The sequence below is a fragment of the Delphinus delphis genome, chromosome 12 (assembly GCF_949987515.2).
Source record: "Delphinus delphis chromosome 12, mDelDel1.2, whole genome shotgun sequence".
NCBI lineage: Eukaryota > Metazoa > Chordata > Mammalia > Artiodactyla > Delphinidae > Delphinus > Delphinus delphis.
In genome coordinates, this window is record NC_082694.2 from 8,553,675 (window position 1) to 8,575,044 (window position 21,370).

General features: G+C 42.0%; 1 protein-coding gene across 8 annotated transcripts in view; it reads left to right on the plus strand.

Annotated features, from left to right (window-relative positions):
• The window catches only part of REV1 (REV1 DNA directed polymerase), an 82,238-nt gene that overhangs the window by 54,292 nt on the left and 6,576 nt on the right, over window positions 1-21,370 (plus strand). For 5 of the 8 annotated variants that reach the window (XR_009521498.1, XM_060027283.1, XM_060027284.1 and 2 more), the window contains 6 exons: window positions 643-751; window positions 5,868-5,996; window positions 8,467-8,621; window positions 10,807-10,926; window positions 16,225-16,445; window positions 16,718-16,890. Coding sequence is in view for 7 of the 8 variants with exons in the window: in XM_060027283.1 (XP_059883266.1) it covers window positions 643-751; window positions 5,868-5,996; window positions 8,467-8,621; window positions 10,807-10,926; window positions 16,225-16,445; window positions 16,718-16,890 (907 nt within the window). In the remaining variant the exon portion in view is untranslated. Of the gene's footprint in view, window positions 1-642; window positions 752-5,382; window positions 5,710-5,867; window positions 5,997-8,466; window positions 8,622-10,806; window positions 10,927-16,224; window positions 16,446-16,717; window positions 16,891-21,370 lie in introns of those variants that run through there. The other 3 variants (XM_060027285.1, XM_060027288.1, XM_060027289.1) reach the window with 2 other exon arrangements.

The window sequence follows — 21,370 nt, forward strand, 5'->3', positions numbered from 1 at the left end:
CTGAAAGGGGGGATAAGGGATAATACTGTGAAGCTCTTTTACGTGATGTGTGTTCAAAAGAAAAAGCTTAGATTTAGGATGGAACTTCTTATGGTATATGACCTTTTAAATTATTTTTTGATCAAATGACTTGTAGGAAGGAATTTGATGTTTGTTGAAAATGTTGTTAATTAGATTTAAATTTTGCAGATAGTTTTTAAGAAACAGCAAGAACATTCAGAGAAATTTACTGTATTTCCCACTAACTGCTTCCCATTCCAGAGAGCTGTGTCATCCTTTTGAGGCTGTAGGAGGGGGTTTATCTTCCTGATCACTTTTTTCATCCTTGTCTGTCTCAACAGACTTAAAGGGATATTTTATACTTATCTTTTGGTATATGGTTTTTAAAACTATTGTTAAAACAGAACTCTTTCGATTTATTATAAGTTTATGTCTGACTGCTGGTGAAGAATGTACTGGAAGCAAACCATTTTAGAGTTATAGATTTTCTTTTATTAAATAAGGGGATAAATGTCAATGGAGATAACTATATTTGGAATTTATTGAACATTTATATATGAAAGGACTGGTAAACAAATTTCTTGAATGAAAGTTAAGGAAAATCAGTTTTTAACACACAATCATTAAATTTTATTTTTAAAGCAGAAATACCAGATTCATCAATGTGGGAGAATCAAGATTCTGCACAAACAAATGGAATTGATTCTGTTTTGTCAAAGGCTGAAATCGCATCTTGTAGTTACGAAGCCAGGTATGTAGAAATTAAGGGTGTTGTAATACTTAATGAATAATTAATTTACTTAATCATTTTTATATAATCTTTTGAAGTGGATTTAGATATGCTGGTCAAGCCTATGACTTAAATGTTAGAAACATGTTATGGAAAGAAATCTTTCTAGCCTTAATCCCTTCAGTTTCCTTTTCTTTCCCTTCACAAATGCTAGATAACTTCAAATAAATACCTTAGTGTCCTGATGAACCAGTGGGTCCTATGGTGGAAACCAAAAGAAGCTGGACATTGTTGTTTTTTAAACCATTGTCTCTTGAAGTATAGAATTAAAGAATTAGATATTCTTGAATAGGAGAGGGCCTTAATGTCATCTACTCTGATCGTTCCCTTTTAGCACCAGGATCCCTTGTTATTTAAACATCCTAATAGTATTTTTTTTAACTTATGTTAAAACTTGATTGCCTGTTAAGTTATAACTAAACAGTTCCATAATGGCATAACTAATCATCTCCTCACTTAAAGTTGCAGTTGTCAACCTGTTAGCACTAATCCTAATTACAACCAGCTGTTTCAGTACTAAAAAAACAGACATATATATCATATGTTCCTCATACTTTAAAAAAATTAATTGTTTTTTAAAAATCGATTATTATAGTTGTAAAAATGGAGTAATAATGAAGTGATTAATTTTTTTTTTTTTTGCGGTACACGGGCCTCTCACTGTTGCGGCCTCTCCCGTTGCGGAGCACAGGCTCCGGACGTGCAGGCTCAGTGGCCATGGCTCACGGGCCCAGCCGCTCCGCGGCATGTGGGCTCTTCCCGGACCAGGGCACGAACCTGTGTCCCCTGCATCGGCAGGCGGACTTTCAACCACTGCGCCACCAGGGAAGCCCCCTGAAGTGATTAATTTAAAAGAGTATTCTTTATTTTTTCTTTCTTTATAACTGAACACAAACATTTTTACCTTTATAGCACAGCAAGCATTTATTTACACATTGTTGGCAAGTGTTAAAGTATTTACTAATTATAGAAACAGAGTCAAGTCACATCAGCTACATTTTTCAGCCTTTTTTTTTTTAGATAGTGTCTTTATGGCTTAGTCATTCATACTTTTAAAAAATTGAGTTACAATTGACATGTAACCTTAACTGCATACAACGACTTGATATATATAACATTTTTCAGTCTTGATTTAAAGTTGGGGTTATTCAAGCAAGTCCAGTCTGAACAAAAAGTATCTCAACACAACATCATCTATCCAGAGTAGTTTGCTTAAATCTTGCCAATTATTTTATAAAAAGGATATTTAAGAAAAAAGGATTATATTCAAACATGCATAATTATAAAAAATGTTTTTATATAAATTTATTTTTGGCTGTGTTGGGTCTTTGTTGCTGTGTGCAGGCTTTCTCTAGTTGCGGCAAGTGGGGGCTACTCTTCGTTGTGGTGCACGTGCTTCTCATTGCAGTGGCTTCTCTTGTTGCAGAGCGCAGGCTCTAGGCGCGTGGGCTGAATTCAGTAGTTGTGGCACACGGGCTCAGTAGCGTGGCTTGTGGGCTCTGGAGTACAGGCTCAGTAGTTGTGGCGCACGGGCTTAGTTGCTCCGTGGCATGTGGGATCTTCCCGGACCAGGCCTCGAACCCTTGTCCCCTGCATTAGCAGGCGGATTCTTAACCACTGCGCCACCAGGGAAGTCCATAAAATATTTTAAATTATTTTCTGTTTATGACTTGTCAGACTTTTACTCCTGAACTAACTTCGCCTTTCTCATTGATAGAATTATGTTTTAATCTTTTTCATTGTTAGTTGTTAATGTAGCCAAGGAATTGAACCTTACTTTAATGAAAGAGATACGTCAGGTCTAAATACATTTTGCATTATTATGTTTTTATTAGCACAGGCGGTTTAGAGCTGATTGTACGCTGTGCTCCGTAGGCTGGTCTTTTCCCCCTGCTGAGTTACAGGCAATGCGCTTATGATGACTGGGCATCGTGTCCTGTATCTGGAGGGTGTGATGAAACCCAGAAACACATGCTCAGTCTTTGGATTTTGCTGTTGGTGAAACAGAAGCGCCGCCTTTCCATACTGCCTCTGCAGGATCTCCCTTCTCTCCCAGCGGCCCAGGTTGGACACTGGCTGGAGAGTGAGCACCAAGGCCACCTCAAAGTTAGAAGCACTGCCAACTCCTGGTGGCTTTCAAGTCCAGTAGCCACAGATATGTCTGGGCTTGGGCCTCTGTTGGTGTTTGGATGGTGCCTTTGTATTGTACCACAGATGGCGATTGTCAGGCTGAATGTGTCACAGAATAATTGGGGTGACGATATATGAGGGCCAAATGCTGTGTAGCAAGCCATTTGAGTGTCGCTTAGAGGGCACATGTTTATTTTAAGGAGATGCAGAAAGTGATGAAAATGAATTTGTTTTAGTTGGCGAAGAAAAACATGAAACCCACAGCAATGGGGTTTTTGTCCTTTAATTGTAATTTTTCATTTTCTAGAAGACTATTCCTAATGAAGGTCTCTTGAATACCCTTTTGTGTGTGTGTGGCTATCTAATAGTTATATTTTCCTTAAGTGAGAAGTTTTTTTTTTAAATAAGTATATTCACAGTTGGATCAGAGAAATGTTTCTGGGCTTGGCGTGGGGACTGTGTTGTGGGCGTGGTCATCCCAGCTCTAGGCACTGGTGAGTTTTCAGTAGACATAGACTTTATAATAACGGGTCAGCAAAGGATGGAACGTGAACATGAGACGGTAGAAGCCATAGGAAGGTAGAATGTGTACATGTAGGTCGGAATATGTACTCATACTTACCATAGAGAACTAGCTTTATACATAGTTAGAAGGTGAATAATGTAGACGGATAGGTAATGATAGACAAATATCCTAGAATCATAAATTTTTAAGAGCAAATCATTTCTAAATCTCTGTTTTCACGTGCTTTTGTAAGGACACTTTACAGTCCTTAATTGGTATGGATGTCCTTCGGTATATTGAATTGACAGTGACAGTGATTTACTGGTTACTTTTTTTTAATATTGTCTAATGCAACACCAAATACCGTTGTCTGAGCATACAGCACGTGGAAGAAGGAGTGTGCTGCCTTCACTTTAAACCTGGGAGTAAACTGTTTCTGCAGCTTATGAAGTACTGGTAGTCTTTGCTGCCTGGGACTTCATTTGAGAGGAATAAATGTCACTGTAGTGAAGTTATTTCAAGCTGTTTTGTAATTGTCTTTACTCATTTATCTTATTTTATTTTATTTATTTATCTTATTTTATTTTTTTGGCTGTGCCGCATGGCTTGTGGGATCTTAGTTCCCCAACCAGGGATTGAACCCGGGCCCTTGGCAGTGAGAGTGATGAGTCCTAACCACTGGACCGCCAGGGAATTCCTACTCATTTATTTTATATGAAACAAGTCTAATTTTCCAACCACCAACTCAAGGTCTTTTGCTTCCCTTAGTTACGGGAAGCCTCTGAGGTTTACCCTTTTTTTGTTCATAACTCCCTTACAGTGTCTAGTGATCCCTAAACATTTCTCCATGAGATGTAGGTATGCATGAGTACATAAGTTGATGTATTACATTTTTCTAAGTAATATGTCCCTGAAATTTTTTGTGTAAGTGAAAACTTTGAAAATGAATTTATTGTAAATATAGGAGTATTGTGCTTACAGGAATTATGTAAGACATTCCTTTAAAAATGAATAATTACCTTTAATTTGTAAGTTTAGCTTTTTTACATGCTGAAGCTATGTATCTAGCATTACTGGAACGTTTCAGCTTGTTTATGCACTTCTCTGCAGACTTGTGAACTCCTTTGCACACACTTCCCTGCCTTATGAACCAGGTCCGTCACCTTGAATCCGTCCTCTCCTAGGCCAGTGCAGGTCATCCTCGTGGATGTCATGGGATACGCTTTATTCACATAGTGCCCGAGACATAAATTTTTGTTAAATGAATGAAAGCATTGTTTTCTTCACCATGATTTGTTAATCATCTCTTCCTTTACTGTCATTTTTCCCTCTTATTAGATATTTCTCATCTACTCTGGGCTTTGCAGTCTGATGATCTATTATTGTTTTTATATACATTAAAAATGCATGTCATTTTGCATTTCTTTCATCTGAATGGCTTGGCGGAGTCTTTTCCTTCTTGGCTCTCTGGTGGTCTGGGATGGGCAGGCGCCACAGGCCTCTGTGCCACAGGGCACACCTCCGTACTAAGTGAGCACTGAGTAAATATTTATTGGGTGGATGTATAAAGTAACCATTTGATGTATTTACACCTATGGGTATGTAATCTGGGGAAACATTGCTTATTATTATCTGCTTGTGTTTTTACTGCAAGATTTTTTTTCGATTCATTGCATAGTAGTAACGTGGAATTGTACTCATTATGTATAATTCCATGATTACAGTTTTGTGCTGAATGCTCCAAATTACCACAGGTAAGTGGGGCGTGGAGACACGCAAAAGATTTGAAATTTACCATTTTCAATTAGGTCCCTCAAAGTTCTGGAACCCTGGCCCCTGCCCAGAGTGATGTCCCACCATGTCCAATGCTGTTGGCATCTCAGCCACTGTGGAGCCACCGCAGGAGCTTGGAATTGGTCAATTGGGAATTGGGTGGTAATAGGATGAGTACACTGTGTCTGTCTGTCGCATAGCGCTGTTCTGTGTGGTTCTGCTGTTTATATTCTTTGTCTTTGGGGGATTGAGCCCTGGCCAAACCGGGCCCCGTGTGAGTGGAAGCAGACCGTTTTGACAGCACGCTCCTGCTCTGCGGTGGTTGTGGTATCACCGACGTGTGGTATGCTGGCATCTCTGCACAGGCGCCAGAGGTCTGAGTCTCAGGAGACGTCTTCACAGAGGCAGGAGCCAAACCTGGCCTTTGAATAACGTACTTGGGCACATCTGCACATGTCACTTACACGCATCAGACAATCTTGTCAGTTTCCTTTTGGGGGAAAACAAACCTGTAAGTTGTCTTAATGCCTGTTTTTTACCCCTCATGAAAATGGAGTTAAATGAAAATTGTGTATCAGTGGCTTGGGGAGATACTATCAGTATTTGATACTTGATTTGGCATTTAAAAATTCCTAGTCTAACCTCCACTGTATTTTGTTCTTTCTCTAGACAAGTTGGCATTAGGAATGGAATGTTTTTCGGGCAAGCGAAACAACTTTGTCCCAGTCTTCAGGCTGTCCCTTATGATTTTCACGCGTATAAGGAAGTTGCACGAACGATGTATGAGACACTGGCCAGGTACACTGTGTGCTGCGCTCACGCTCCTGTCTGTTCCTTTACTGCTTTTACCTAATGTTGAAGAGAGAACAGTTTCCCCAGGCCTGTCGGGGTCACTTTTGCTGGATGCTCCTCTCTTCCGGGAACCTGCTCCTCTGCCTTCGGGTGTCACGGCCCCCTCTCCTCCCCACGAGCACCTCCCGGAGCAGGGCTCAGGCCTCAGGGACGTGTTTGCACGGCTGGGATTGTTCAGCTGCTCCCTGGTGGTGATGTCAGTCTGATTCTGTGCCTGCATGACTTCTCGTCAGCGGTTCCAGGTTTCCCTCCGTGGAACCAGACAGCTGAAGGATTGGAGTTTTTAACCTGGTTATTCTCTTTTATTACATTTGAATTATGGTTTTGTTTAAAATGAGAACTATACGTTAACAAGTAGAGACCTTGTCAAACCCTGTGTCCTCTAAGATCTTTCAGGACGCCAGAAGTTAGCTTTCATAGAAGGTTCTAGCAGTACAGCTGGCGCTTGCACAGCTTGGGGTGGTGCGGTGCCGTCCTCCGTGCGGTGGAGGGCCACGTGCCGTGGCAGCTGCCCGCTGCGCCCGTGGCTCCTCCGTGTCGGGGATCGCGTAGCGCTCCAGTGTTTACTGCTGACAAAATCCAGGTATACGTGGTCCCGTGCAGTCCAAACCAGTGTTGTTCAAGGGTCAGCTGTAGTTTCAAGGTGGGCGATTAGTTGGCTTGAGAAAAAGAGATTAATTTTTAGAATATTTACAGTGTAGGTATATTGAATGTTAACTCAAAACTTAAAATTTTAGATAAGTAGATGTCAGGCCCTGTATACTCTACAGCTGGAGTTGGCATATTTTCTCCATAAAAGGCCGGATGAGGTCGTTGTCCCAGCTGCTCAGCCCTGCCGTGGACAGTGGCAGCAGTCACAGATGAGGTGCGGGTTCGGCTCTGCTCCCTTCAGTCTTTATTCACCAAAACAGATCTCTAGACAGCAGACCAGGGTCCGCCAACCCTTGGGCTGTGTTGATGTTCTAAGGGAGGTTCTTGCCTCTATCTTCACTTCTTCCTCTCCTTTCTTAACGCGTTATTTTGAACACCTGTTTATGGAGTATCTACCAAGTGCAAACCACTGTTGATGCTGCCAATCCTGTGAGAGTGGAGTCAGATCCAGGCTCTGCCTTTGAGGAGCTTACTTTAGCAGGAGAGAGAAACATAGAGGGGCAGGTGAAGTTATCTGGCATCAGTCTGTGGACTTAGGGCTGAGTGACAAGCCAGTTACAATCACAGCTGTCCTTAAGACCCCAGTGTGGGAATGTCAGTGTTACCAGGTGGAGAGAGTGCTTTTCAAGTCCTGTCCGAAAGCTGCGGTCAGTAGCAGCGCCGCGTGTGGGCTGGGAGCAGGTGGCTGAGCTGGGTGCTGTGTGTTCTGGTTACGGAGGCCCTGGAGCGGGCAGCCAGCCTGCACCTCGGATTGGGGGGTTTGGTGGACGCTATCATATAATTTTAGTGGGTGAAGACATTGTTAGTGGCACGTGGCTGTTCTTTGGGGGAAAAAATTCCTTGTTCTCCTTCCACCTTTGGAAATCCTGCCTCTGCTTCATATTCTCCACGCCTCAGAGCAGCTTTCATATCAGGAATAGCCTTCTGCTCTTGCAGATTTCTCTCTGGAGTTAAGCCTAACAAAACACTCATTTCTTAAATGATTATTGATAGTAATTAATCTGATTCGTAACCTACAGTAAGGTGTAGTGAGAGGTGAGGCCTGGCCCTCCTGGTACTTTACCAGGTGGATTATTGACCATCCATTTCTGGTCCTGAGGCCTCTGCTGGCCTTGTGGTTCACATATTTAATTAGCATCAGAGCCACGTGGTGATTCTTCTCTTCCTTTTCCTCTTCTGTGGAGAATTGAAACAGTCCTTTGTGTGAGTAGATCGTGACCAAACAGCAGCAGCAGTCAGAACCCAGAGCATTTCCACGTGCAGGGGGTGTTGCTGGCGTCCTGGACAGGCATCTGGGTGACTGGCCACCATCATATCCTGCTGTGTCCTGGGCGTTTTTGTTTAGGAGACTGTCAATTGCTTGTTTGATTTGTGTGATATTTCTGTTCCTCAAGGATTCTGGTAAACCGTGTTTGAACATTTTTGAAATTAAGTGTTGTGACAATTCCAATTCACTTACTACTTTTCAACTATTGAGAGGTTTACAACAGTATTCTCAGTATAGGGAAACTGAAATGGTCATTTCTGTTGTATTTTTGGTAGTTAATATGGAAAAAAAGAAAACATTGATTAACTTTGCAGTTAAAAGTTAAGTGACTAAATAGGGGCACTTGGGCCAGCTCAGGTAAACTGCTAATATTTTTAGCCTTTTAAGTCTGTAAGGAAATGTCGAAGAGAGAGACCATAGGAGAGCCTGTTTTGCCACATGTGGCTGCTTGACGTTAGGCTGGGGCTGTGATTCGTTGCCTTTGCTCTGTGTTGGCAGCTACACACACAGCATCGAGGCTGTCAGCTGTGATGAAGCTCTGGTAGACATCACTGAGATCCTCGCAGAGACCAGGCTCACTCCTGACGAATTTGCAAATGCTGTCCGCACGGAAATCAAAGACCAGACTAAATGTGCTGCCTCTGTGGGAATCGGTTAGTAGCCAGCGTATCGTGTACGACTCATTTTCCTCAAAGCAGTGCTCTGGGATCGTTGAATACCGCTTGATCTTTAGGAGTGATTTTTAGGTTTCGTTTTTATCACCGTACCGCATAGGTCTCCCACTTCTGAAACAGTTCTCGGCATGGCTCACAGTTGGGCAAAGCATGAGATGAAAGTGTTGGAAACGTAAGTAAATGATAACATCTTTGGAATAAACAAGTTGGAATATTTCTTGTTCTTCAAAAATGGGGAATATTGGATGCAATGTATGCCAGCAGTATTTTTTTCAAGTGAACGGAGGCGGTATTCAAGGCAGTGCAGTGTGAGTGGGGTTTGGAGTTCCATGCTGTTGGGTCTTGTGGTAACTCAGTTACTTTCTGAAGCTTCCTGGACCGCTCAGCCAGCCCTGTCTTCACTCTCTCGGGGCCAGAAGTTGCTGTTATTGACTCGTCCACACACACACCCCCCATTATCCCCTCCCCCCACCTGTTGTTTTGTCTCTAAGCCGTGTTTGCTTCCTCAGCCCTTCACATCATTGGTCCTCCTCTTGTCGACTCTCGCAGCTGTGTGCTCTGGAGCCCCCGCTGTCACCCTGAGCTTCCCCGTGTCCCTCCTGTCTGAGCGAGCCCAGTGCCTCTACCCATAGGAGATCTTTACTGGGTACCTGTCCCGAGAGGAGGGCAGGGCGTGCAGCCCCACGCAGGGCCTCGTGCAGGAGCGCCACGTACAGGTCTGGAGGCAGAAGCAGGAGTGAGGGGAGATCCTCGGCCAGAGCCTCTCTTGGGGTCTGTGTGTGAGTTTGATGAGCCTCTCTTGGGGTGTCTGGGGGTGTCTGGCGTGGGTGTGAGAGGCGCACCCCCAGGAACTTGCTTGCTGTCTTTAGGGATTAACCAGCCCTGGGAGGGCAGGCCCTCCCCGTCGGAGGGATTTTTAAGATGTCAGAACGTCGTAAGCTGCAGAACATACAGAGCGTGAGGAACACATTAACAGCGTCCCTCCGGTTACGAGCAGGCTGCCCTTCGGCTCCCCGGTGTGTGGCCTGCACTCCCTTCTCAGCATTCGTTTAGGACTTGCCTTCTGGAGTCCACTGTCAGGCACAGGTTTAGTTCTTTGTTGTAAATTGTATTTATTTTAAATTTACAAGTGGGATGACATGAATATGTCCTTTTAAGTTCAAGCACATAATTAAGACAAAAATCCCAAATGATGTTTCCACTTCTCAGCCCTCTTTTCTTCAGAACTCACCACTTTTATCATTTTAGTGTGCCTTTCCAGTACTTTTTCTCTTCATGAATATCTATACATTTACCCTAGGAAAACACACTGTTTTTAATGTAAGTCTCCTGTAAAACTAAGATATGTGCTTTATAGAAGTCTTCTGTAATTCGTGGAGATTTTATTATTTACACAGAAGTTCATCTGACCCCATTTAGGTATTTCTCAGATGCCTGATACCTTCTCGGGCTCCAGTAGCCTTCTCTCTGCTCTGCGTTAGTTGTCTGTGTCCGTTCACACACCTTGGACCTCGCTGTCACTGTCTGTCTCCTTTTTTAAGAAGCTCATACCCTCAATTTCTACTCCACGTGTTCTGATCATATAGTGAGACATCTGGTTCTTTGGGCTTCTCCTCCCCAAGTCCAATGGCATTTCTTTGGCCTTATTTCTACCCAGCGTGGATCCATTGGTTGGTAAAATGAGGGACTTCCCTGGTTTTCCAGTGGTTAGGCCTTTGCGCTTCCACTGCAGGGGGCCCGGGTTGGATCCCTGGTCAGGGGACTAAGACCCTGCCAGCCAAGAACAAACAAACAGATAAACATTGGTTGGTAAAATGAACTGATGGCTGGTCATTGCCCACAGTTCCTGTAAACCTCCAATCTTAGATTAGGACTGTTTTCTCTATTCCTTTACCTGGGTAGGAGATGTTGAAATGTCACGTGTTTTGGAACAGAAGGTAACATCTGTCCAGGAACCATGCTGGTTATAATCTGTAATACTTAACAGAATTCTGCCAGTTTTGTACTGTGTTTGAAATGATCAAAGTTGCACATTATTTTCGTTCTCTTTAGAAATTTGATAGGTAACCTGTTTCTAGATGTCTTTGTTAAGAAATTTTGAAAGTAATTGTGAATATTTCTTGAATGACTTCTTTCTTTCCTTTTTTTAAAAAAAAATTTATAGGTTCTAATATTCTCCTGGCTAGAATGGCAACTAGGAAAGCAAAACCGGATGGCCAGTACCACTTAAAACCAGAAGAAGTAGATGATTTTATCAGAGGTCAGCTAGTTACTAATCTACCAGGTAAATACAAATCGTTTCTTTTTAACTTTTATTTATTGTAAGTATTCATTAGTGCTTTTCATAGATGTAGAACGTTTCTTTCTTTTTTAAAAAATGAATTAAAAATTTTTCATCTTTTATTGAGTGCCATGGGAAGCAAAATTTAGAACTCCACAATGAATATCCTTTCAGTTGATTTATCAGAACCCTAATATAACATTTTAGTTTTGCCTCTCATGTGTTTTACTTCAAGTATTTAAGTATTTCTCAAGTACCAAGATCAAGGAATTCTAAGAAGTCATACTTAAAAGAATATGATGAAATTGACTTTTGGTCCTTTAAATAAATCAAAATTGAAATAGTGTACTTCTAGACCCAAGGTAAAGTTTTGAAAATCGATTCCCCTATTTACAAAATTGTCCTTCCAAACTAGTGATACTTTTCTGAGTTTACTAAACAAATAGTTTTTAAAGTAGAAAATATATAAACCATATTAGGAAGAAGAAAACCTAAAATGAAGTATTGTATTTTGTTAACTCAGGCTGAAGTAAAATGCCCAAAAAGGCATACCTTTCTCACCTAACGGGCAGGATGCTTAGCTGTCTTACTTTCTTGTGTAGTGTGGCTAGCTAACCTAGCGTGTAAAAACCTTTCTCTTTGGAGAAATCAAGTATAATTCATTGTAACTGGAAAATGGTTGCCTTTTGGGGCCTTGAACAGATGTAATTTTTGTGTGTAGGGCAGTTCATTTCACAATTAGTAAATATCGAGACTTGCTTTCTATGGTAGGTACCTCTTTCTAAGAAATTTCTCTAAGCCATGTAGTAATCCAGGATACCATTTCAGATCATCCTCTCCTGTTTTTATAAAGCAGCCTGCGTTAGCTTCACAAAGCTCCCAGGTGTTTGTGGTGGGAAAGTTCAAGAGAGTATACTTTTGGTGAAAGGTTTTCTTTTTATTCATTTGTTGTTAAAAGTTTTAACACTTTTAACAGTGGATTTAGTGGTATTTTTAGATGCATGTTCTTAAGCCTAAGAAAAGTATATCTGAACAAACTTAGAAATTTCTGTTATAGGCCAAAATTATTAAATGACCCAAATGCCATTTTATGATGGGTTAGTTCTGAAGCCTCCTGACTCCCTAGTAAATAACATCCAAGAATGTGGTAGTATCAGAAATGTGAAATATGACATTTTGATGGTCAGTTTGAGGTTAAATTTGAAGAGTAACCTTATAAAATCATGCTAGCAAATTACCTTATTAGACAACACAATTTAGGAGTTTTAATAACATGTCTTATTGCAGTTTTATATAAGAAGGAACCAGGGTATTTAAAGTGCATGTGAAATTTGAGTTCACAGTTACCATTACTTGGCATCTTCATTAGTTTGCTGAGGCTCTGCCATAACAAAACACCCCAGACTGCGTGGCGTAAACAACAGCAGCTTATTCCCTCAAGGATCCTGGGGACTGGAGGTCCATGAATGTGCTGCCAGCGCGTTGGGTTTCCTCTGAGGTCTCTCTCCGTGGCGTGTAGGTGACCGTCTTCTCCCTGTGTCTTCACATGGTGTTTTCTCTTTGTGCGTCTGTGTCCTGATCTCTTCTTATAGGGACACCAGTGATATTGGATTAGGGCCCACCTATGTGACCTCTTGTTACCTTAATTACCTTTACGAAGGACCTTTCTCCAGTTACAGTCACATTCTGAGGTACTGGGAATTAAGATTTCAGCATAGGTATCTTGAAGAGACACAGTTCCGTCCACAGCGCCATCTTTATACTGCATCATTCTTGTAAGTTTTGTTTTGTTTGTTTTGTTTTGTTTTACATAGAAACAGAGAGGTTTTAGTTTTAGTTCCTTGACCTAGTCATCTTACCTTTCACCTTCATTTGCTTCCTGGCTGGAAGGACTTTACTTTTTGAAGGGCACATGTGGGTTTATGTGTCCCGGTTGAGTTCTTAGGCACAGCCTTGAAGTTCCTAAGAGAACCTTGAAATCTGGGGGAGATGGGGGCGGCCAGGATGGGCTTCCTCTGGCGATCCCCCTGCTCCTCTCTCCGTGAGAACCAGCTTGTAGCCTGTGGCCGCCCAGAATTGTTGGAGAGATTTTCATGTGTAAGACTACTGACTTTTATAAAAATCCCCAAATTTATTGTCAGGAAGATTTAGAACATTTCGGTATGTAAAACGTCAGCCTTTTCTGTTGTTACTCCTGCCCTGAGATGGTAACGCATCTCAAGTACGAGCTGCCCTCTGAAAGCAGGCTCCACACGCATGCGGGAATTCTTACAAGAAGGGAAGTTGTTCATCTTTGTTAAAAATTGGTCATTTCCCAAAGATAGTTGAAAGTGAATACATGGTGACTATTAACATTTTGTGGCACGTGCTTTGAGTAAGTTCTGCTCTGTAACCAATAACCAGAAGCGGGTCCATGTTAAACGCGCCTCCCTGCTTGTCCCCCGCCAGCTGCCTCTGTCCCTGTGTGCCCTGCCCGGTGACTGAGCACACGGCGTGCCTGGCACACAGTCATTACAGCCGCGTAAAAGGGGAGCACGTGCTGGTAAGTGTATGAAGGCGCCCCAGGGTAGCGACTGCATGTGTGCTAGCATACAGACCACCAGCGAGGTCTGTTCAGCTGATGAAAGAGAGGACTGTCCCCAGCAACCGCTTAAACGCGGTCGCTCTTTCCACTGCTTCTGTGGCTCCTCGCAAGGCTTTCCACCCTGGCTTGTAGGACCTTCTGCCCCTTGTCCATCCTTTGCTGGGTGTGTGCACCCACTCTGAGGTTTCCGGCTCTTTCTTCTCGTGTCAGATAAGCACCGCGGCCGTGTAGGTGTACATGACCATCTACACTGTCCTGATATGGGAGCCACTGGCCAAGTGAAGCTAGAACACTTTAGGTTAAATTAATTAAAGTTAAATAAAATTAAAATTCATCTTCCCAGTTGTACTGCCCACATTGCAGTCAGTGCTCAGTTAACCACATGTGGCGGGTGCCTCCTGAATTGGGCAGCACAGAAGAGAACAGTTCCATCACCACAGAAAGTTCTGTTGAACGGTGCTAACTTAGATGGCAAAGGTTGATTCTTTGGAACTTGACTTTTCTGCGTCTCTGGACTGTCAAGGTCCGGGTGCCGGGAGGAGGCATTCCTGGCTGTTCTTAGCCTGGGGTCATGGTTCCCCTTCAAGGACAGATGCCACATCTTCGTCCAGTGGCTTCTACTGGCAGCTTCCACGGCTTCTTCAAGGAGAAGAGAGTTTTCTTCTCTCCTTCTCAGAAGCTTGGTTCTACGCTGCACATTTTCCTTCATGTTTCCCTTTCTAGGTGGCTGCACTCAATGTGACTCTCAAGACCCTGTTCCTTCCTCCTTAGAGGGGCCTCCTTTCCTTAAAAACGCTCACATGAAGCAATCAAACTAGCACCCATTCGGGGTCTTGGTGCTGATTCCAAGCTAACTTTTCCCCCCTGTGCAGACGTCATGGGGTTAGAGGTAGACCATCCATATGCCTCCGTCCCCCACTCACCTTCAGGCCATTCCATTCCATTAGGTGAGCTTGTGATGGAGAGGAACCTCTCTTCTTCCCTAGACGGCAGTTCAGTTAGATTAGGTTGATCGTGGTTAAGTTGGTGAGATTTAATGTAACAGTCTTTCTTTTGTACCTCTTAGTGAATAATAATTGTGTTCTGGTATACTCAAGAGACTCTCAAAAACCATAGGTTTTCCCCCTGCCCATCCCAGTACACACAATTAATGCAGGATTATTGCCTCTTGCTGATTTTGCAAATCAGGGAGAACAGATCGGCTGCCCAGATTTGTCAGGGAAAGAACATGATCACATCTTGAGGGTGGGGAGTTGCGGCAATGATGGAATGGAAAAAAATAGAGACAGAAAGCATTCCCTGAACACGAACAGCTGCGTAGAGTGTCTCTGGCTTTGGCCACCCTCGTATCTGATTTGTCCCTTTCATTGGGTTCCTCCTCCCCATCTTGAAAAATACTCCAATAGGTTTCACTTAGAATTTCGTCTTTTTGTGAATGGTCTTCGTCTGGAGGGTTCTCTTGTTGTTAACTCAGACTCTGCTATTCTTGCTTGTTCTCTGTTCCGAATTGAACTTGAAAATGGCACAAATGCTATACAGCACCCTTAACACCTTTCATCTGACTTCCATTAGGGGACAGATTTTCTTGGGTTAAACTTGTCTCGCCCACCTCTGTGGTCATAGACCTTTTGTAAAGTTGACCACCTCCCTCCTAACCGTGTGTCTGCATAACTACTCCAAGAGGTTCTCCTGGCAGAACCTGGACGAGAATGCTCCTTCCCCCACTAGGGCCACTCAGAGAACTGGAGCCAGAAGTAACAATAAAGGTGACAGATAGGCGACCCCAGACTCCACTCTGAGCCCTCTGGTAACATCCTACAGAGGGCCAGACCGCAGTCTTCCTCACTGATGGACAATACTGATCTCATGGTGTGGAGACCATTTTAATAAGAGTTTTAGTTCCCCCAGGTTACTCTTAAATCACTTTCCCAGACATGTGTACCTTCGTTAAGCTTTTGGGCACATGGAGAGCAACAGAGCTCATGAGCATCGTTTGGGCGAGGCTCTAACCTTGCATCTTGCAGACGGTGATGAGGGGCTGCTGCACGCTGGCCCAGCTGCAGGACACTGACTGCCTTTCAGGGAGATGATCTTTGTTGGTAAAAGACATCTGTCTGTCCTCCCCTCGCTGCTACTTTGCTCAGGAAGCTTCATCTCCACGTCACTTGTGCCACTTTGTCCAGTATGAGAGCAAGCGACATGTGGGCTTGGATCTCTGTCATGACTTCTTGTTCTAGTTCCCATTCAGAGAAAATGTGGCCGAACCATTGAGAAGTTTGGTCCTCACCAAAGTCATAGTAGAATCCCTAACATTCCTGAGTCTCCTAGTATGTCTGTAAGTCATACTATAGACTAGCTTAAACGAGTCTGTAACTTAGTTGATTTTGTAAATAAGATAGAAAACTTTTTTACTCAGTAATAAATAAAAATAACATTTTTTTGGAGAACTTACTTAGTCATACACACTTGAAAAGTTCTGGTTCACCTATAGGTAGAGTCCAAATTGAGAAGTAGCTTCTAAAAATAAGTTTGCACTAGTATGATTTGCACCAACCAAAAAAAAAAATTCTTAATCTATGAGATGCTTCAGTTATGTCACTTCAGAATTTTAAGGGAGATTATTTTAAATTAGTTGTTTGTGCATGAATAGTTATTTCATAATGCTCAATTGTTTTTAATAGCTTATATGCAGAATTAAAGAACTGTCCCTTTCCTAGGAGTTGGACGCTCAATGGAATCCAAGTTGACATCTTTGGGAATTAGAACTTGTGGAGACTTGCAATATATGACCATGACAAGACTCCAGAAAGAATTTGGTCCCAAAACAGGTCAGATGCTTTATAGGTTCTGCCGTGGTTTGGACGATAGACCAGTTCGAACTGAAAAGGAAAGAAAATCTGTTTCAGCTGAGATCAACTATGGAATAAGGTTTACCCAGGTACTGCTCTCTTCACAGGTTTTACTTTATATTCTTTATATTTTCACATAGTCCTGTCTCTCCAACTAGACCATAGACTCTTGATGCTTGAAATTAAGTCTTAAAACTCTTGCCGTTCCCAGAACTGGCAGAATGTTTGTTTTTAAGTAGACAAGAGCAGGGCACTAAATCATATACATGTTTAATGTTGAAAGTTAATCTACTTGAGAAGAATTGTTAGGCATGTAGGAAAGTAACATGGAGGGTATTTTTTTATGTTTGTCTTTCTGTAGCCAAAAGAAGCAGAAGCTTTTCTTCTGAGTCTTTCAGAAGAAATCCAACGGCGACTTGAAGCTGCTGGCATGAAGGGTAAACGCCTGACTCTCAAAATCATGGTACGAAAGCCGGGGGCCCCTGTAGAAACTGCAAAATTTGGAGGCCATGGAATTTGTGATAACATCACCAGGTAAGCTTATCTTAAAAAGGATATTGGATACTGATGTTTCAGTGCAGGTTATTACAATTAATGGAAAATGAAAAAAAACAAGGAAGAGTATGAATAAAAATCTGCAAAACGCTGATGTTCCTGGACGTTCTGCGGAGCCAGGTCTCAGCTCAAGGCTGTCAGAACTACGTTGACTTGCCAGGTTCCAGGCCAGCCTGTCTGTGTGTCCCTGACCGGGGCAGACTGTTCTTGGGGTCTTGAGTTCAGTGCAGGGACAGAAAGGGAGGCGGTTGTGGACTTGGTGGAAGGGTCTTGCAGGGAAACGTCAGTGTAATAATTCAGAAAATGATTTCAGTGAAACATGTACTTCATTTAGGGAGGTATAATTTCTTTTTGTGAAAAGATTAATCAGATTATGGTAGTCTCTGGAAACTGGTAGAAGGCATTTTAAAACCCTGTTTTTTTTATGTGAGGGCTACTAATATAAAACTGCATGTAAGATTTGTGGCCAATATGAAAATACCTAATTTTGTATGCCATTTTATGCTACACAGTACACTGGATTTCAAAGTTTTGGTTGATTGACAGATAAAATACAGTGTAGTAGTTTCTTCTTGCTGTCTGTGCATTTTAAAATATCTCACAGTTTCTTAGAACTGTATGTTGTGATGCATTCAGCAGTACCTAGGGGCTCCCTCTGTCTGAGCACAATAAGAAAATCAGCCTTCGTTTAATCCTTTTTGGAAAATCTAGGTATTCCAAAAATCTAAATATAGCATTAAGAAAAACTGGGATTTTAACTGTACTTTATTTCCCCCAATTCAAGGATAATATTCAGCTTTTTCGGTAAGCACATATCTGCTTGCTGTTATTGGTATTTGTTCATTTTTGTCCTAAACTTTTAAAAAAGTTTTATTTTGAAAAATTTAAACATGTAAGTAGAGAAAACAGTGTAATGAACCCCATGTACCCTTCACCTGATCTCCACAATTGCTGGTGGGCACCTGTACCATCCTTCCTCTCCTTCCCCCTAGTTATTTTGAAGCAAATCTCAGATACAGTATCATTTCTTCCACAGATATTAACACAGGACAGTTCAGAAATCTGCCTGCATTGCTGGCAGTAAAGTATACATTTTGCCACGCACTTAAAATAAATATCTTTGGATGAGACATCATAAGGCATAAATAGCACGTGATTAATTGAAACAAGTGTAATTTTGTAAATGTAATAAGATGTAGATCAATTGTAAGCCATTAATTTAAGCCTAACGTTTTGGTGGTATTGTAACTGCATAAGAAATGCTTTAGGTGAGAGCTTATGAAATATTATAATACTGATCCTGTATTTCCTCTAATTCAGGGGTTGGCAAACTACTTCCTGTGGACCACATCCAGCCTGTGGCCTGTTTTTACATGATTCATGGGAGCTAAGAATGATTTTTATATAAGAGATTGTAAAAAATGAAGAGTAGGTGAAAGAGACAACAGAGTACAAGCTGTTTTCCATCTGGCCCTTCCCAGAAGTAGTCTGGACCCGTGCTCTAGTCAAACTGAAGTCCTGTGTGGTTTAGGAAACTCAGAAGTGTATAATTATTCTGTAATCTCTTGTAATTGGCCTTAATCAAAAGCTGCATGGCAATCACGTGACTCACAGGCACATTTTGACACTGTCATCGAAACGACAAAGTTTAAGTTGCATAAGCCAAAGAGCCACGTGTAGATGGAGATCTGTGGCTTGATTATCACTTAGGAAAATTTTTCTTACAAGTTTTCCTTTTGGGAAAAGACTTCTTCCTTCTTGGAGTTCTTTTCTGTATATGTGCTTTTAATCTGAATTGTGTGTGTGTATATATATGTATATTATATATATTTAAAAGTGATAAACGAAATTGAAAAGGTCAAATACAGCTTCCAGTCCTTTGCACCTCTCCCCAGCTCCGAGCACCATACTTTTCAACCTTTTTGTGGTTTCTTCTGATATTTACATCCATATTTCTAGATATATACTTAAACTGCTCTTTCTGTCTTGAGTCTTGCAGAACGTTTGCCTGACTTTCTACTGTAGAAGAGGATCTTCTCCCTTCTCTCCTCCACTGCCTGTTGCTCTTCTCCCCAGACGTGTTTCTTTCCTTTGCCCCCAGTCAGGTCGGTGGGTTTTGGTTCAGTCACGCTCCACTGTCCCATTATTATGACATGTACATAGTGTACATAGCTGGTCCATATTGTCCACTAGGATCACATTTTCTTTCCTCTTGAATATGTTTCTCCTGGAGTTACTGAGTATCTCGTTTTGCTTGCTTTTTTGTGAATTTGCCACTGAGTTTATCCCCAGACTGCCTTCCACTGTGACTGTGTTTTAACACATCAGCAAGTCTGTTACTGTGATCTCTTTTCTTGGAGGCCTTTCTCTTGGGGCCCCCAGCCTGCTACTCCGGTCTGAATTTGTTTAAGACTTGCTGAAAAGTTGGAGTCGTGGGGTGTCCCTTCTCTGTGTTGGATCCCTGTTTTCCTAGATCCCTGGTCTCATATCTTGAGAAGGAATTCATGGGTGTAAACCTGTCTATCCTCATGCCCAGTGGTTTGCTGACTTAAAGGTTATAAACATATCTTAGAAATCATTTTTCCTCATTTAAAGGCTCCATTGTCATCATCTTTTCAGGGTTACTGTTGAGAAGTTCACTGTTCTTCTGATTGCCTGGTCTTTATAGGAGATCTGCTCTTTCTGGAACTTTCAGGATCTTCTCTTTATCACAGGTGTTCTGGGATGGTATCAGTTTGTCTTCGTGCCAGGTACTTTGCCGGTATTAAATTTACCATTTCTATCAATACTAACATTTTACATTGGAGTTTTTGAATTTATTCTTTGGAAGATGCAGAATTATCTCTTACCTCTTAAAATGTTCTTCTACTCCCAGTGTCAGTCTGTTTCTCTGAGTTCCTTTTTTCCTGTTTTGGTTGCTGCCTTTTATATCAGAGATTTTCTTCAAGCATTTATCTGTCTCACAGTTCTTGGCTGTTGTATGTGAACTGCTGAAATGTTGTGGGAGCCTCTGGACTCATAGCGGGACACGCAGACCAGGGGGCTTCACTCTGGGAGGGCGGCTGGAGGGGCTTGGTCTTTGGTTACCACAACCAGCTGGCAGTGTCTGTGGTTCTTCCTGTGACATGTTCCACCCAGGGGGTGGGTGAGAAGATGGACCAGTGACAGCTAGTGTTCTGGTTACTCAGGAGGAGAGGGGTCTGGGTGGAGAAACGGGTGTACTGTGCTGCTTCCGAGCGAGGGGCCTCGCTCGTCCTCTGCTGTGCCTGACCCCCCCTGTAGCTTCTCTGTGTCAACATTCCCATCTCTGGGAAGCTGTCCAGGAAGGAGGATGGCCAGCTGTGAGAGCCTGCTTCCCATGTATTCTCTCCCCCTCCTTTCAGACGTATCTGACACCTCTAATTGCTGAGCTCTTCTGAGGTTCTGTAGCATAAATTGGCTTATCTCAAAGTTGGTGCCTTGCTTTAGGCATTTAGCAGGCATTTGAGTATTCTAAATTATGGCTGACATTTTTCCTCTACTCTTGTCTTCTGTCCTTTTTCTATCTTTTAAGAGTTTACACCTTTCAAAAATAATTTCAAGTCCATTTAGTGTTGTTTTGGAAAGAAATGAAGATAAACACGTGTTTAAACCACTATGGCCCACTACAGATCTTGCTTTTAAGTTACTCTCTATTTATCTGTGTGAAATAAATTTAAGGTAATCATTAGGTAACAAACCAATGGAAATTTTTTTGCAAATGATTTCCTTAAAGAAATAGGTACTTTTCATAGATAAATAGATAATGTATTCGTAGTACTGAGAAAAGAGAGTAAATGTAGTCTTGGGCACCTGGTATTGCTGGCACATTCTCTGGTCCCCCTTGAGGAGTTCTTACAGATGTAGAAATTGCATATTGTAGTCTCTCTGGGTTTTAGACAGGGCGCCACCATACTTCCTTCCTCAGAGGTGTCCACACATTTCTGAATCCACATGCCCATGTACTGGGCATATTCACATGTTGAAAACAGAGTCAGGAGAATCCGGGAGATTCATCTTTCTCTTCTGAATATTAACCGTACCTCAACAAAGATAATCTTGCAACCTAAAACATCTCTGGGAATCTAAAACGTTGTATTTACTGCTCAGGCTTTAGTTGCAACATAATATGCTTATATTTGAATATACATTAACTGAAGTACATTTCTTTAAAACATTTTTCTCAACTTATTTTTGGTTGACCAGCTCTCTGAAAGTCCCAATGTTCTTGATGATTTTTCTTTTCCCACTTGTTGCCAATGTAATTAATTTAGCATTATTGGCTTCCTTGAAGGAAGACTATCTCCTGCTTTTTTAAAGATCATATTTAATACTTTAAAATTTAAACTTTCTGATAACTTGCTTTACAACTTTAACTCTTTAAACTGTTCCATACTACTGAGGTACCAGGGAATACATATGGAATGTAGCTTTTGTTCCT